Source organism: Plodia interpunctella, chromosome 26, assembly GCF_027563975.2.
Source record: "Plodia interpunctella isolate USDA-ARS_2022_Savannah chromosome 26, ilPloInte3.2, whole genome shotgun sequence".
Taxonomy (NCBI): domain Eukaryota; kingdom Metazoa; phylum Arthropoda; class Insecta; order Lepidoptera; family Pyralidae; genus Plodia; species Plodia interpunctella.
The window spans coordinates 2,530,369-2,548,550 of record NC_071319.1 but is presented as its reverse complement, the minus strand read 5'-3'; the positions used below and the strand labels follow the sequence as shown (position 1 = coordinate 2,548,550).

Sequence of the window (18,182 nt, the reverse complement as noted above, 5' to 3'; positions counted from 1 at the left end):
TGTGTTTATTTGTATTTATTGTTAAGGAATCTCGGTCATAAAGCCATAATATTATTAAAATTTTCACACATATTATAAATTGTAGAAAATACACGATGAAGTGTTTGATTAGATAAATAATTTCTACATAATACAGTTAATTGTAATATTAGAAAAAAGTTCATTCATCATGGATTTTTAATCTCGGTAGTTCATTCATTCATTTCATTCGTGTTTATCTCGATCGTGATCTCAGATCGGCTGCTTGGTGAGTACAGCTACCTACCTAGATTTTTTCTTTGGTTATTTCGTAAGGGGAATGTTGGTTCATGTTCATGTGATGAATTAAACTATACTTCAATGAAGAATGATGAATGAAGAACAGCTAGTTAATTAGAATTTTATCTTGATGTGATTCAGAAACGTATAGTAGCGTCATCATAAAAATCACGTAAATAAAACTTAAACATCTGGTTTATATTGTGCCTTGTGCCCTTGAGATGAGAGTGTATTAAGTGTATGGCAATTTATATTAGCCGACGTAAATATTACGAAGATGTAGGTGACTATATCAACTATTCTGGTTAAATTTTCATTTAAAGCGGTTTATTCATTGCAAGTTAGTACGTAGGAATGGTTTACTCGTCTTAGTGTCAATTAAAGATTTTATTTTAATTCATAGTTAATGACGTAAATCAATGCCTTCTAATGGGATTATAATGTTTCTTATTCTGCCTGCCTTGTACATAGAGATTTTTTAGATTGCTGGGAGAGTATTAAAAAACATTACATCTCACAGCGACTATTTTTCAAAAACATCCTTACCTACTGTGCAAAAATCGGTTAAAATTTGTCATTCGTTCTGTTTTGGACAGAGGGAGAGACTCTATTTTTATCTATTTTACTATTTTACTATTCTATTATTTTATAGACTCTATTTTACTATTTTTATCGCATATTGAGCACTGTGTGTTAACCGTTAGGTTGAATATCGAATGTCACACTCACAGCACAGCACACTTGTCTAAAAAAATATATCATCAATGTCCGGAGATTTTTTACGCCCGTGCGAACGAGGGGTACACGATTTTCCCTAAAAAGCGGAAAAACTATGATTGTCTATTGTAACTAAAGGTCCATCCCATTAGACATGCGGAATAATCTTTACTATCGACGCGACAGTTGAAGTATAAATTAAGTAAGGATATATAAGGACAGACGTTTTTAAAAATATCGATAAGACTATAGGTGACTATCGATTGTCCTTTCGATAGTCACCTATCGAGCGGCATCGCTATACCTATCCCATTCTCTGTAGACCTTTTTCGTGGTTGTAATTATTGTAATTAAAGTCACCACACACAGGTGAGGCTTATTGAAGGTCGGTGACGTCAGACCACAGGCTCGCCCTCAGGAGTGGCTTGTCCTAATTCTCCAAGTACAAACAATATGAATATATATACGAGGGCTGCTATTTATGTATCCGGAATAACAAAATTAAACAAACATATATTATTACATATGGTTTTATTGTTTCTCGAAGTATTCTCCGCGATGATCTATGCACTTCTGCATACGATGAAACCAATTTTCAAAGCACTTTTTCCATTCTGATTGAGGTATGCCCAAAACGTGTGTTTTGAACGCATCAACGGCCTCTTCGCGGCTCGAAAAACGTTGACCACGTAATTTATTTTTAATGTTTGGAAATAAATAAAAATCATTGGGTGCCAGGTCGGGGCTGTACGGCGGATGACCCGTCAATTCAATCTTTTGACCCTCCAAAAAATTATTTGTTTCAGCCGACTTCAATATTTTGTTGTACCACTACCGATTTAGGACGACCCTTCTTAATTTCATCCGTGAGCATAGACCGTCCACGTTGAAATTCCTTAAACCAATAATACACAGTGGTTTTCGATGGTGCTTCATCTCCAAAAGTTAAAATCAGTTGTTCGATGCACTGTTTTTGAGTTAATCCACGCCGAAAATCATAATAAATCATCGCGCGAAAATGTTCACGAGTTAAATCCATGGCAATGAAGACAAGCTATTTTCAAAATTGGCGCCAATTGAAAAAAACAAATGACAGGGACATGAAAAATATTTATTCTCTAGCCGAAGAGTTCTATTTTCAAATGTTGTAATTACTTTTTAAATATTCTAGAATTATTGGCCAGTTCCGGATACATAAATAGCAGCCCTCGTATAGCAATGTGATCAATACCTGAAGTACCTGAAGTAGAATTAAAACAAAAATGGATTTAAATTAATTATTTTGCTCCTGTCGAACAAGTAACCTAGCAAGATGGTACAGTATAGAACTTAGGCCACATAAAGCATTGCCCATTGTAAATTAATATTTAATTGGGTTGTGCCTATGCAACTTATACTGTGAATCATCTACTATTATGATAAAGAGGTAAACGTTTGTGAGTCTGTGACTTTGTGAGTTTGTATGTTTGAGATGGGTAATCTCCGAAACTACCGAACCCATTTCAAAAATTATTTCACCTTTAGAATGGTACATTATACAAGTTTGCTATAGGCTATATTTTATCTCAAAATTATCATGGCAGCGAAGCGCCGGGCAACATTTAGTCGTAGATAAAAATGATGTTTTTTTTTATGTTGAGTGGCGCGTGGTTCCGCCCTAGAATATTATCACTCCATATTCTCCCATGGTTATCGTACGAGGCGCCTACCGGACACGTAGCCCAGGCAGCTGATAGGTAACAATAATATTCCCAAGAAGGGTTAACATCAGGCAGGCGGCCGGTACTTTTATTCAGTACTTTGCTATGTCACGACACGGACATGAGTATTTTTGTCTCTAAATTGATCTAGGTATGTCATGAAGGTTGCCTCGAATGTACGAGTTTCTCGACTGCCGATTCACCATATCAGTATTGTTTATCATACTTAGGCGTAACCTTGTGGCAGTCATTAACTTTTCCTCATTTCGGTTCTGGGCTGCGTCATCAACTAGACATTGACTCATATTTTTTCACGTTGACGAAAATGCCATGAAATAACTATGTATGTAAAGGTAGACCTAACTACCTATATATACCTACTCGTAATCATTTGGTACCCACGGAACCCACCCAACCAATAAGTTGTCATGTAGTATGACATGATAATCGACGCCTCATAGTTTCATATCTCTAATTCAATTTGAAATATGATAAAACTGTGCATCCTTTAAAAAGATCTTAGAAGATAATAAAATTCAAATGTTTATTTTCATGTTCGCGCATAAATATAAACAAAAAGTTCATATCTTGCTGTGAATCAACCAAAATACTCCACCACTAATTTCTCGATCTGACTGAATCATTTAAATTTCCCGTTAATGTACGTAAATAATCTGGATGCCCTAATCTTTGTTTCAGATTCGCAGTGATTTTACAGTCAGTCTCAACCCGCCTTTCTGTGCACACGCGTGATTTAAAAAGTTTAAAATGTTGAATTATTATCCGAAAAATTTTCGCGCGCACGGTTGGGGCTGGCACCGCGGCGCGAACAGTGCTAAAGCTGTTGCTGGCTTTTTGGATGGTGAACGTGGAAGTGTACCTTCGTCAGGTGGATTGTATCCTAAGTTGCCAAGTGAAGATGATTCGGGATTTTCTGGAGTGAAATTGTATCCCGCTTTGCCGGTGGAAGAATACGAGAACGGAGCGGTCGAAGAAGTGATTGAAGAGGATTGTGCCGCTGTCAAAGTTACAGCAGAGGTTAGTTTATTTTTTTAATTTGTTACTAAAATTCAACAGGATAGTTTCGAAGCATGTATTCTTATGTAGCATAAATTAGCAATAAATAGCATAAAAATATAATAAGATGCCGAATAATAAATCGGTACAAAACAAAAGTCCTAAGATTTTTACAGAAAAAAGTGAGGCCACCTACGTGCATTTATCAATTTTGCCCGTTTAGTTGATGTTGTATCTAGCGATTAGTAGAGCTACGCTCATAGATAAAAGAAATCTACGCTGGTAGTCATATTAGGTAAGTAGGTACGTTAATTTTTGACAATCACCTTGACATTGGGAGATAAAAACATGACGACCTTGCAAAAAGAACGTGGGAATCACTGTATTCCTGTTATTCATAAAAAAAGATAAAGCATACTTTGCTAAAGCTAAAGTGTATTTTGTCTCGTTTTGTCAATTCCAAATTTTGTAAAGTGAGATATTGACAAAACATACTTAAGCATAAAGTAAGCTTTATCTTTTTTATGAATAACAGGCATTTTCTAAATTCGATGTCCAAATCGGTCAAAATCTTTGTTTTTACTACGAATTAGAAATGTAAGGGGCGAAACCACTTTCACACTCGTCTGCTTAAACCTCGCGTATCTAACATACAGAAATGGCAAAAAAGCGTCCCCTTTGTTTTTACTTTGTGGTCCATGCAAACCCTATAGATAGGGTTTGCATGGAATTCGTAGGTACTGCTAATTCCATGAGGGTTTGACAGTATATTTCCAGTTTTTCCAAAATTGATGTTCCAATTTTCACTGGTTTTTCTGGATTTAACTAGTTTTCAGATTCAGATCTGAATTGAGAGTAAATTGGTTTTTCCTGTGTATTTTTTGAAATTAGATTTCCTGCTTTAAGGTTTTACCATCAAACTAAACATAACATACACCCACTGTCTTGATTCAGTTATACCTTCTTGCCTCTTGCATTGGATCGTAGAGTAGTTTTTAAGTTTATTAATTACAAACAAAAATACAAATCTTTCCTCTTTATTACATTTAGTATGGATAAAACAAAGTCGCGTCTGTTTGTCTATACGCGATAAACTCAAAAACTACTTTCAGTTACTGACAGACAAACGCGGCAGAGGACTCTGTTTTATAATGTGTAAGGAGGGATAAGGATATCAACTTGCCCCTCCCTGGTCCATCGACTGGCGACGCCCGTGGCTTATTGTACGGGTTTTTCTTCTAAATCATAATGACGAAAACGTGATAGTGATCTTAATCATTATCATTATCGCTTATCAGCAAATTATCAATCATAATGTGATGTGATAAAGTAGTGTCATAATGGGATGCAATTTATCTATTGATAGGGACCGACATTGTTCAAATGAGTTTCTTTCGGCATTTCTTCTCAGCAGTGGTCGTTCCGAAATGCCAGTAGTTTGTAGCTTGTGAGAAATAACTATAAACATAAAAATTGACGAGAAAAAGTGCCTGTGAAGGTCTAATTTCTGAATAAATGATTTGAATTTGAATTCGATTTGGCATTTGATTGAATTCTTAATAAATCGATTAATAACTTTTATAATCGATTCATTGATATAGAAAATCGGACCCGACGCTTAACAGCTGGGAAGGAACCGGCAAAAATGCTCAGTTAAGAGAGATGAGTGATTTGTTGAAAATTCGATCAAATGCTGAATCGATAAATCGATCTTCCGATATGTTACCGATCAATTGGTATCCATTTATTATACTACTAGCGTTCGAAATAAGTCTACGTGTGATTTTGAGTTTCGACGTATGAAATAAATATGTTATGGAAGATAGCTTTTTTAAGAGAGTAGTTTTTAGTAAGTCTCGTTCTGTCAATGTCAGTCAATATATTGCAAAGTGTGATATGCGAACATACTTTAGCTTAAAGTATAATTTTTTATGCGTAATGGGTAGCCCCATTCTATTGCATTTTATAACCCTCGACGCAAAAAGAGGGGTGTTATAAGTTTGACCGCTTAGTGTGTCTGTCTGTGTACGTGGCATCGAGCTACGATGCCACGTATACAGACAGACGGGTTAGATCAACGGGATGTGGTTTTTTTTATTTGATAGATAATTTTTATGCGGTGGTTCTTGGATATGTTTGATCAAAATCAATTTAGCCGTTAAAAAGTTGTAGCGAAATGAATATTGAAAGTCGAGGGCTTTTTGATTTGTCTAACAAAAATAAACTTGTTATCCATACTATTTGTAAGAGTAAGAGTAAGAGTTTCTATGTTTAAATTTGTGAGGTTATGTTTGTTCAACAACGATTTCATCATTAGAAAGGTACATATTCCAAAATTGCTATATATTTTATCTCAAAATTCCCACGGTAGCGAAGTCCCGGGCAACATCTAGTATATTGTAGAGCACGATAGTGCCAACCTACTTTAGTTTAAAGTATACTTTTTATGCATAATGAGGCTATTGGATTTCTACGGGAAGATTCGATTCTTATACCTAATGATTTTAAACTGAGGTATTGCTTGATATTACTTAGCAATTAGTATTAGTAACTAGCAGTGGTACTGAACGCTGATTGAGCAAATAATCTTTATCAAACTATGTGTCACTTTTTAATCCGTATGCACCTTAAGATTATTAATTAAATGCTTTGATGCATTTCGTCATGGTACAGTCAACAGCGCATCAACCTATCCAAACACCTCAAGATTATTAATTAAATGCTTTGATGCGTTTCGTCATGGTAACAGCGCATCAACCTATCCAAATACATTGCAAATTCGTCGTTATTACTGTGCCGTAAGGTTCATTCATGGTAACTTGGTGTGCTGTTGACTGTACTGATGGATATGAGTCAATAGGTAGGTTAGTCCTAACATATAAACAATCTTAACAGTAAGTCATTTACTGTGAAGTAAATTCTAATCCTAACTTCCTATCTGATTAATCGTCTTGAAATTTTGCATACATACATATGCATGCATACATATAGACACATATAGTTTGAAGTATGTTTGAAGTATGGTGAAGGGCATAAGTCAATAGCTATCTTTCATCCTGGTAAAATAACTCTTCCCGTGGGAAGATTACAAAATTAAAATAAAGTGGTAAGTAAATACGTCATTTCACTGCCTACCTACTTCATGTTATGTCATGTTTACGTGAGTTTAGAATATTCCCAAAGGATGAGCAAATAATTAATATGTTAATTAACTGACTAGGTGCGGATAATGTTAATTGAATGGACATGAACATAGAAACAAAAAAAAAAAACATATCCATTATAAATGTTTGTCCTTTTGGATTGAGATGTTTTTTTTTTGTGTGGTGATAGTTTGAGAGCTGAAGCCGAGCGGAGCTGCTGGCATAATAATGCATTATGTCATCCAAACTAAACCCGTGTACAAAATTTCAACTCAATCGGTTGAAGATATCCTGCTTCAAAATTGAGTTGCATGATTCCACCCGAGACTAGTCACATTGCAAGTTAAATAAAAGCTTGCCCCTAGTTGTCGTCATACGTCGTTTGCTTTGTCTCCCTGTGTTCTCCCATAATAAACTCCACGGTTCAAGGTAAACTAAATAGGTGTGACCAGCGTAGAAAGGAACGCGTTCGCTTAGTAACAGAGTGGCTGAAAACATTGCTCGTCACAAGCTTGATACGAATCAGTCTGTGTAGTACAGATTTTATTATTTTTAAGTCTGTTAGTAAAAGTTGTTCTTGTCTTTGTTAAAATTTGTAAAATTGTACCTAATGACAGCGCGGCCGCAGCGGTCAAAACGCACTGAGAAACAACCAAAAAAGAAGAGAAAAATCCTTCAGTAAAGTCATCGACTTTAATAGCTACAGAACCACAATTGGTTCTGTAGCTATCAAAGTCGATAAAATCACGATATACCTACATCACAACAGTCGATATAACACAACCTATACACGGTAATTTCGCCCTTATTAACATAGCATAGAGAGCTGCATACAGGGTAACTTGACGTGTGTTCGACTGTAACAGTTTGCCGAAGTTTGGTGGATTCGGCATACAATGCTGGTTTTTCATTGCGGTAAATAAAAGCTATTATACAAACTACGCAATGTATATTCATTCGCGTCGGCATCTGTCTCAACTCAAATCAAATTAAAATCAAAAATTCAATGTGCATAGTAAAGAATGTGTAAAAATGAGTGACAAGAATGAGTAAAAAATGGCGTCAGTAAAATTCAACATTTATAGCCATACATCCACTTGAACCACGAAATACATTAACATAGTCGATGTAACATCAACCTAGTCAAATACACGGTAATTTCGCCCCTATTACCATTGCATAGAGGATTAAGCTGCATACAGGGTAACTTGACGTGTGTTTAACAGTATGCTATGCCGTACATCATCGCGATACAGTTTTCCGAAATTTAGCGGTTTCGGTATACATTGCTAGTTTTGCATTGCGGTAAATAAAAGCTCTTATACAAACCACGTAATGTTCATTAATTCGCGTCGACGTCTGTTTGAGTTAGACGATAGTGAATAGTGTGTAGTCGACATTGTAAATGGTCTGTGGATATTGGCCACGAGCCAGTTGCGTCTAGCGCCAGATGATGGAATGTAGAATGTGGATCCCTTTGAACAGTGGTGTCCCTAATTAAAGGTGTCCCTAATGACATAGCGCAGATGCCACGGATTGTGCAAAATGGATAGACAGTACCTATACGATTACTATGCAGTTCAGTTTAATTAATTCATAGATGAAACAAGAATGAAAAGAAAACGACGATTTTTATAATTTTTCTTTAAAATCCTAGCGGCCCGTCCCGGCTTCGCTCGGGTAAAATCGTAATAAATTATATACCTAAACCTTCCTAGAGTAATTCAAGAGAATCACTCTATCCATTAAAAAAAAACAGCATCAAAATCAGTTGCGTAAAGGGGTCCCATATTTGGTGCCGGATAACGCCGAAGCGACGCACGTTGTGGCGATAATATTTCTAGTTAGAGATTTAACAATAAGAATACAACGTAATACTATTATTTAATTTAAGCACAATAATAGGTTAATTAATTTAGGCAACTATCGTTATTATTATCGTTATTGCCAGAGTGTTAAAATTTTCAGCGTAAGCTCCGCACCAGTCGATGTTGTATGCCTATATTTGGAGAAGATTGGTTAGTCGGTTTGTCACCTTGTCCGAAATTACTTGCCATTGAACTTTTACATTTTTATATGTGGTTCCGCCGTAGAATACGACCAATTCATATGGATGACGGCGTCCACATGATGCCTATCTCTATTCAAAGTTATATGGAATACATGGGAATACATATAAATATAACTTTGCATAGAGATTTTTTTAGAACTTTGCGAAAAATAGCATTATCAAGGAGGAATGTCAATGACAGCATTCGAAATTTCAATGTTTATTGGCAATTGGCCATATTCGAATGACTGGAACGATATCTAGAAGGCTGTATAAGCAGGTCAAAAAACCGGCGTCTCCTTTGTCGGTGTCATTGCTGATTCGTATCGTATAGTCCGTATCACGATATTAGTCCCTCGGACGTGGCGCTACTGTCGCTGCAAATAACAATTTAGCGTATCTTTTATTGATAGTTCTTCACAATGCCATGCCACGGGCCTTCTTTCGTGGTATGGTCACTAGGTATACTTATATTTGCCGGTTAATGCATTAATGTGGCGGTATGGAATCCTGGGATGGAATCAATGAACCACTAAAGAACACTCAAAGAATAACTATAAAATGTATTATAAATAAAATGTTTACAACAAATACAAACAAACTTTACATACTTACCTATGATAAAAAGAAGTCCCCCTGTCTCGTCTGTCTGTATGAACGCGATAAATCGTTACCATGTGTGATTCCTGAGAAAGTTTAGGTATAAGCGTGCCGAGCAGTGTAGATAAAGCGTAAAGAGGTAACTAACAAAAAAACTTTATCTCTCGCTCATTTGAGCGAAGATACCGGGTTTCTTCCTCAGCCTTTGAGCGTCGGAGCCCAGGGACCGCTTTCTTACTTTTTCGTCTCCACTTCGTGCGGTCGTCGGCATCCCTAGTTGTCAGACCATTGTCACGCATATCATCCTTGACGACATCAAGCCAGCACTTCTTGGGTTTGCCCCTTCTCCAGAGCGATATAGGTAGTCAGGCATTTAATTTTCCAGTCTGGACAAAACAACAATTAGTCGGGATTACAACCATGAAATGAATTATCATCGTAATCAAGGCATTTCATGGTCAACGCTGTACGCTTGCGTCACGTCATCCATCGTCAGCTGTACTCAGTCAATGTTATGAAGCCTGAAAACTGTTATTTTATCCGTAATGTGTATTGTCGTTTAATTTTGTTTTAAAATCTATATCAAACGTACTTATTTATTGCAATGTTTACTAAAATGTGTAGGTGCATACAGAAAATAGTTCTTCTTGATTTCTTTGAGTTCACTCTGGAGATTATTACAGATATTACTGTCTAGCAAACTGTAGTAGATCTACCTTTCTAATCCAAATCTTGTGAAGGTATGAAATAAAATAATTTGATAATCAGTTTAAAACGGATATAATAAATGATGTTAGGTAAGTATATACTTTTGAACTGATTAAACGAATTATGTTAACTAATGGTGTGTTTTCCTTTTGGTCTCCGATATCTGCAATTTAAAAGATATGAACATAATCTTTTACTTTTGCAGTTGGGTAGGCACTTAAGTACAGCCATGGTACAGCTATATTTTAAAAATCGATGGTTGTTTTTATTTAGAGCAGCTGACGTCATTCGGGTTCTGGCAACAATCTGTGCATTACGCTACAAAATTCAGTAGGTCACAGTCTCAGTCATGCGATCTGATACACAACAGCTCTTGAATTTATTCGATTGCGTTGCTGTCATTTTCTCGTTGGAATCTTGTGAGGTGCGGACGGTGTGATTTAGAAATATTTTTTTCTCAAGTGATAATAATAATAAATAGTCATTAGACTACGTTTATAAAGCTGTTATACTATAGTTCTGTGCTATAAGATATATTTTTTCAAATATCTTGTATTTTTTAAATATTTTTATATCGAATGTCATGCTGCGTTTTAGTGGTTTATAACATTGAATTGATGATCTCATGAGCTTAAAGTGATTACAACCTTCACGAAAATATTTTATGTGATTTTTTTACTGCTATGTATGTATTCAGCTGGTAAAATATGTGTGTGCAAAGTTTTTCGTGCGGATTGTCTGTTTCGAAACACTGACCTATATTTGCTCTTAACCAGTGTCAACTTTCTAGATTTTTATCTTGATTGGTGGATTTATTATCCCGTGGGAATATTAAAATTTAGGTACCTAAATGTAGCCTGAAGATATCCCTAGTTACATAAATACTTCTTGTTTATTAGCAGCATTCAATATTGTTAAAAATTTAGAAGTATGTTTGATAGCTAGGATCTTTTGTCAGTTAGTAGGTATAGGTACCACTAATCTGCAGAGTAGTGAATGTTACTCTGCTTGTCCTACTACTACCTGTATGATAGTTAATTACTCTTTATTCTTCACCTAATTGTGTATTAATCCTTGTGTGTTAATTAATTGCTAGATTGGATTATCAATTGTTTACATATTATGTCTGGAATCTTCATGATCAAGAGATTAAGTATATACCTACTTGTTATCTGAGTCTATAAGTGTAGAATACTAATTAGCTTTCTCTGTGTAAATATTGTAGATTTGAATACATTTTAGGCAAGGATGAATGAATTTCCACATCATGCATAGCCATCAAAATTTATTTTAGAATTTTATAAGGCGCAACAGTGTTATATACTATACATTGTACAATTTTTATTTATTTATTAATTTATTATTTCATTAATATCCCATAGAATTTGCTTGATTGTTTAACAAATTTCCTCATATGCATAAGTATTTATATCTAAACAAACATAATCATCATCATATCGAGTGTGTTATTGCTAACACTGGTGTCAGATTTTATTGAAGTCGCCTGAAGGCATCTGACATGACTTCATGATATAATAACATATAATAAGGCATTGTATATGTTAGTATATTATGTGCATTGTGAAACTTTATTGCTCTATAGCGAACATACTTGCATACTAGCATTATAAATGCAGTCTGTCCATCTGTTCTGCTTTCATGGCTAAATCAGTGGACTGATTTTGATGAAATTTAGTATGCATGTAGAATTCTGTCCAAACATAGGCTACTTACTTTCAAAAATCAACCTCAAAATAACTATAATAGGGGGTGAAGTTTTGTATGAAAATCATGACATGATTTCATGCCGCTTTCATAGATAAATTCACGAGGCCCAAAGCTATCTTATGTATAAAAATGTACAGTACTGGAGGAAAACACTGAAATGTTGATAAGGCAATTGATGTTGCCTTTAACACTCATGTTACAAAAATTTTAATGCAAACCTCCATGTTTAATTAACACAGTATAGGTGTTAAGGTGCGATGTCACTGAGTACATTGTATGCCGTCTTCTTTTGTCAATAGTCTAAAATTGTTTCTTTGGTTTTGGCAAAATTTGTTATACTATTTTAAGATTTACTAGCCCTGGTGTGCAATAGATCGCTATCAGCAATAGGCTGCAAGTTTCTATCTGTCTTTGAACAGCATCCCACAAACATTGATAAACACTGTCCAAATCTGTCACTGCAGATATAGGCTAGTCCCTGGATGCTGCAATCTAGTGGCAGTGGTTGCATACACACTAGTAAACTTTCTCATTAATGAAAATTCTGATTTACAGAAAAAAAGGATTTCAGGTCTAAGCTAATTGGACTTTTTTAAAATATAAGAAATAATGAAGTTATTAAATAATTAGCAAACTAATTTAACAGTCTGAAACTGGTCTGCACATAGCTTCATTTGATGATGTAATACCTTTGTATTGCCGACATTAGATTCGTTCACATCATTGTCGTGATGTCAGTATTGTGAGCTGTTTGACTCTCAATTGATTTTTTTTAGTTGTCGTAGTCTGGTTGATTGATAACATTTTGGGTTAAGTGGTAGTAGAGTTGAAAATATGTATGTAAATAATCCATACTTTTTAATAACCATGCACAGAACTGCAGTATAACGATATAAAATTCAAAACACCATACTTACTATATCGCTTTATAGCTTGCAAGAATGTCTTAGTGTTTGAAAAGGAAAGAAAAGTTGTGTAGTTTATGGCCTCACTATGGGGCAAAATGGCGGGGCGGATTTTGGCGCGCTTTTGCAAGGCGCGGGAAGACAGTTGTTGAACCAGGGTGGGCAGGCTTTGATGCAATATGGCGCCCAGGCCCTTGGCAACATCATCAACGAGGTCTTTCAGAAGAAAGAGGTCGAGCAGAAGAGGTTTCTGCCAAGCATCAAGAATTATAAAGTGGTATGTATTTCTTTCTTAGAAAACACTTTTTTTAGAGAATTTCTTCGTTTTTTATAGTTATTAATTTTATAGCATGTTGAAGAATTGTTTTGTTGGACCTAGAACAGTACTCTGTGTGCGCCTTCAAATATTAGTTTGAGTCATTTCTATTACAAATTTGAGTATTCCATTTGATGGGGGTTACAATACATTCCTGGACTAACTGAAACATTTAACTTATTAAAAATTTGTGAGTGATTTGTGCGATATTATTAGCGAGATGGTCTCGAAGGTCTTGTGTTAGATATGTCATATAAAAACTAACACTAATTTTCGGTATTCGCAATTTAATTGACGAATAAAGAAGAGTAACCACAGAGATTAAGTTAGGTAAGAAAAATAAATTGTAGATACAAAATAAATTTATTCACCATGATTAACGCGTTGAAAACGGATGAATAGGTAGGTACAACATCGTCATCGAAGTGTAATTATAGTAATTATACGAATCTGTTGGCGGAGCATAATTTATTCGATTTGTAATTTCGTCATCCTTAGTAAACAAAACATCGGTTCCCATACGGAAATGATCTAATTTGAATGGATATTATAAATTTACTTATTATATTAGATCATTTACGTAATAACAGCAAATTCAAACTTTGTAATAAAAACTATGGATATAATTTTTATTACAAAGTTTGAGTTTGCTATTATTTTTATTCCCTTTTTCCATACTCATTTGTCCACGGTTTCACCTGCGTGAATGTCGGATCTTACAACTGTAGAGCGGAAATTTCTTACTTTGTTTGTAAAACAATATTAAATTCCATTTTTTGGGTCGCCTACTTTTTATCTCCTTTTTGGGTTTTGTTCAAAATGATAACATACTCGTAAACTGATTAATTCGATAACTATCTAGGGGTCCGTGGACTGAAAATGTGAAGCTGGTTTAGATGATCAATCGTTTCTCGCATTTATTATATGCTAGTATAGCTTTATGTAAATTAGTCATTTCTAGTTCTGACCTCGAGCTGAACTTGACGTGGGAGTCTAAATGTCCACAGTCTGCGCAGTTCAATGCCTCAAATCGTAACATGTTTTTAATTTAAACATCTAGTTATCTAGTTAATAATGATTTTAATTTAGGAATATAATGAGTTTTCCGATATCACATTCCTTCATATTTTAAAAGTTGTTTGTAGAATGAAAATGATAAAATTAATATGAGGTGATGGGAACGTTCACTATCCCTTACCATTATTTATCACAATTAAAATTTCCGCTCTTTTCCGCAATTTCTTCGTATGTGAATAAATGAATATAATAAATGAATAACTTTAGACCCCTTGCTATGGGATCAATTTTCTCTAAAATAATAGAAAAGGTCATACACAGAAAACTATATAATTTTTTGGAATCACATAATATACTTTCACCCCAACAGTATGGTTTCAGAGAAAAAAAGTCAATTAACATGGCCATTTATGACTTTTTATATAGAGTTATGGCACAGGTTGATAATAGAAAACCGAGTGTTGGTCTATTTATGGATATGTCGAAGGCATTTGATCGTGTTGTGCATGAAATTCTATTGCACAAACTGTGCACTTACGGTATCCGTGGCAACGCGCTCAAACTGATGGAGTCATATCTAAAGGACCGACAACAGATAACTCAAATTGATAAGATTTGTGACAAATCCAAAACAGAACTTAGTTACTACTCACAAGCTAGAAAAGTTACATGTGGCATACCGCAGGGGAGTGTATTAGGTCCACTATTATTTTTAGTATATATTAATGATTTACCTTCAGTAACAGAACATCATGTTACACTTTTTGCTGACGATAGTACCATTTTATTAACAGGGACTGAATCCCGTAACATGGAGACTGAAATTATAAAAACATTGACATTAATAACAGAATGGCTAAATAATAATAAATTGAAAATTAACATTGAAAAGACGAAACTAATAAATTTTAAACAAAGACATAATGAAAATTCCAAACTTGACATTACATTCTTGGACCAAACTATTACCGAAACAGAGGTCAATAAATTTTTAGGTTTATATATTGACAATAAACTAAAATGGAAGACGCATCTAGATTACTTACGCAAACGGTTAAATCAATACTCATATGCACTCTCAAGACTACAAAAAATTGTAAATATAAATACTGTTCTAACAGCATATCATGCGTATGTAGTGTCATCATTAAAATATGGAGTCATATTTTGGGGGAACTCAACTGACAAAGAAATGATATTAAAAGCCCAGAAACGTTGCATTAGATCTATTTTCTATTTAAAACCAACTGACTCATGTGTACCATATTTTAAAAAGCATAAGTTGCTTACCCTGCCCTGCATATATATTTTCGAATGTGCTCTTTTTGTACACACAAACAAACATTTGTTTTCACATCACACCAGCGCGCGTCATTGTACCAAAGTTATTCAATATGCATGTAAAACAAAACTAATGAGCAATAGTGTATTTGGCAAAGCCCCTTTAATATATAATAAATTGCCGAAATCGCTACAATTGACCACAGATGTGGGTAGTTTCAAAAGAAGCCTCCACGATTTGTTAGTTCAGAAATGTTATTATAATCTTAATCATTTTATGAGTGACAAATTGTAATCTTTATTAATTTAATTAGCTATTATATATTTAATTATTCTGACTGACATTTCTATGATTTAATTTTGATTTAATTTTATTTTAAATAATGTTTTCTAGATTTAATAGGTACTAATATTGACAAGATTATGTACGCCTGCCAGGCAGAAAACAGAGTTCTGTTATATTAACATTTTTATCGAGCCATTGTACCTGTTTTCACGAATAAATGAATTTTGATTTGATTTTGATTTTGTGACTTCGTATGTGCTATTTAAGAAAATAAAATAAAAAACTATTTTACAGTTGGGGACAACACGTGGACAGGTTGGCATTTTGTGATTACTTATTTTTTTATTATTATTGTGTTTTTTCTTTATGAATTTTGACTTGTTTTGACAGCGTGTTTTGTGTCAAATATATTAAAATTCGGAAAACAAAACATGTCTATTACGTTAATTTCCGTATGTTCACAGTATTGTTTTTTTTGCTTTTGGTATAAAAATTGCAGTTTTATTTTTCGCTTGGTTTGTCATATTTTTTTTACCTTTATCCCTGATTCTTGTATAATATTTTAGACACCATAATGTTTCATCAATTTTATATTTGAATACACAAGCACATATATAGGAAAACTTATTTTAAATCACAGACTAGGAATTTCCCGAAAAGGAAAAAGGAAATAGGAATTGTTGGAATTAATCAACAAACCTAGTTGTACATACAATACAATACTCTTTATTCTTTTAATAAAAAAAATTCACGCTTAAAAGCTACCTAAAGCATATACTAATACCCCTGAGCATGCTCATGGCTATTAAGTTTTTTGAATGTTTCGCAGAGCGCTTCGACCGCTGCAGCCGCGCTGTCATTCATCTTGAAGGAGAAATCATTTCGATAATTCATAAATAAAATAGATATCACCACAGTACAAAACAATTATTTTAAAGTGAGATAGTAAAACTATAATTCTTGCCTCTGTTAAAATTACTTAAAATCATAACGCTCTGAGAAACACCTTTTCTGAGTTTATTGTCGTCAGAGAGATCTTGTGACATTTAACACCTGACAAAATATATCCGTGCTGTAAATCGTTGAGGAGTTCCCTTCCGTTGAGGATTTTCATGATTGTGTGATTCCTGATGAAGGTTTAGGTGTGTAATATATTTGGTTTTAAGGTTGGAAGGTTTAGGTGTGTAAGCCGGGACTGGCCGCTAATATATACCGCTAGTATATTTATTTACGCAACGTAAATAAAATACACGCGTTTCTGGCACTCAAATACTATGCTATCAAATAAATGCATTTTATGTTTACATATCATCGAGTTTACTATACCAGCATAAAACAGTCAACATCACATCATACTACCCACACTCATTTTCGCTCCTATTACCAATGCATAAAGTTACATGTGCGGTATTTAGTCATGCATGTGACTGTACTTAATCCCACTAAACAGCTAAATTGCAGGCAATTGCAGAACTGGGGCGAGTCAAGGGTATTCGGATATGTGGGAATGGACGATTGCAATGGTTAGTCGTCGCTACACTATTTAACTACTTACATAGCAATGTAGTCATCTGACTAATTCTGAAGAGTTCTAATGTCTCTATTCACCTGCGTGTGTAGCATTCGGGCCTGTGACGTTGTGAAGCTTGGGGTCAGCATGAAAATTTACCATAAAATTTTGAAAAGCAGTCCATTTCACATTAAAATCTAGAATATTAACCACGGGATATCATATAGGTATAAGCCCAATAATCTCCCCCATTGCAACACTAAAAGCTCTCGATAGAATCCATCCCAAGTACCTACCTAGTATTTTATTATGTCGTAATATCGCCGAACTCTGACAAATGCCAACGCGAAAGAATGAATCTTGCGTACTTTAAATGACAGCTTTTATTTACAGCAGTATAAAACCAGCAATGTATACCGAAATCCGCCAAAGTACGCCAAACTGTACCGTGATAATATATAGCTGGCATTACTGTGTCTCAAACTACAGTCATGGTAGAAAGCATCTACATATAATATAGGTATAGTCTATTCCAGACACTTAGTCTAGACGAGAGACTGCGAATGACCTTTGTAAGGGATATAATAATATTGATTTGACTACTTTCTACATGGTTCTTAACTTTAGGGGTCTTTATCTGTAATCTGTATGTCTGTCTAAATAATGTCTAATGTCTCTTGTAGCGTTTCAGCGTTTGAATAGTAGACGTTTGTATATTACCACATAGTTGTTGAAAACATGTTACCAACTTGCAATTCTGCCATTCACGATGGCTTGTGGGTGCGCCTTAGAATAGGACTAAGGAACAGCTTTGCTGATAGGCAACAATAGCATTTCTAAGGATGTAACATCCGCTGAATCTTTGGCTGCTACGATGCCATGGCCAGACATATAGAACGTTACAACTTTCTGTCGTCAAGGATTAAAAAGCATTTTTGTAAACGGC

The 18,182-nt window shown here is 34.7% G+C and overlaps 1 protein-coding gene across 9 annotated transcripts in view; it reads left to right on the top strand.

Annotated features, from left to right (window-relative positions):
• Nucleotides 1-3,374: 3,374 nt before the first annotated feature.
• The window catches only part of CalpA (Calpain-A), a 37,985-nt gene continuing 23,177 nt past the window's right edge, over nt 3,375-18,182 (top strand). Inside the window, exons 1-3 of one of the 9 annotated variants that reach the window (XM_053764617.1) lie at nt 10,552-10,654; nt 12,854-13,103; nt 16,021-16,041. In XM_053764617.1, coding sequence (XP_053620592.1) covers nt 12,915-13,103; nt 16,021-16,041 — 210 coding nt within the window. In that variant the 5' untranslated portion in view covers nt 10,552-10,654; nt 12,854-12,914. Of the gene's footprint in view, nt 3,714-10,551; nt 10,655-10,691; nt 10,710-10,859; nt 10,879-12,227; nt 13,104-16,020; nt 16,042-18,182 lie in introns of those variants that run through there. The other 8 variants (XM_053764618.2, XM_053764620.2, XM_064436839.1 and 5 more) reach the window with 8 other exon arrangements.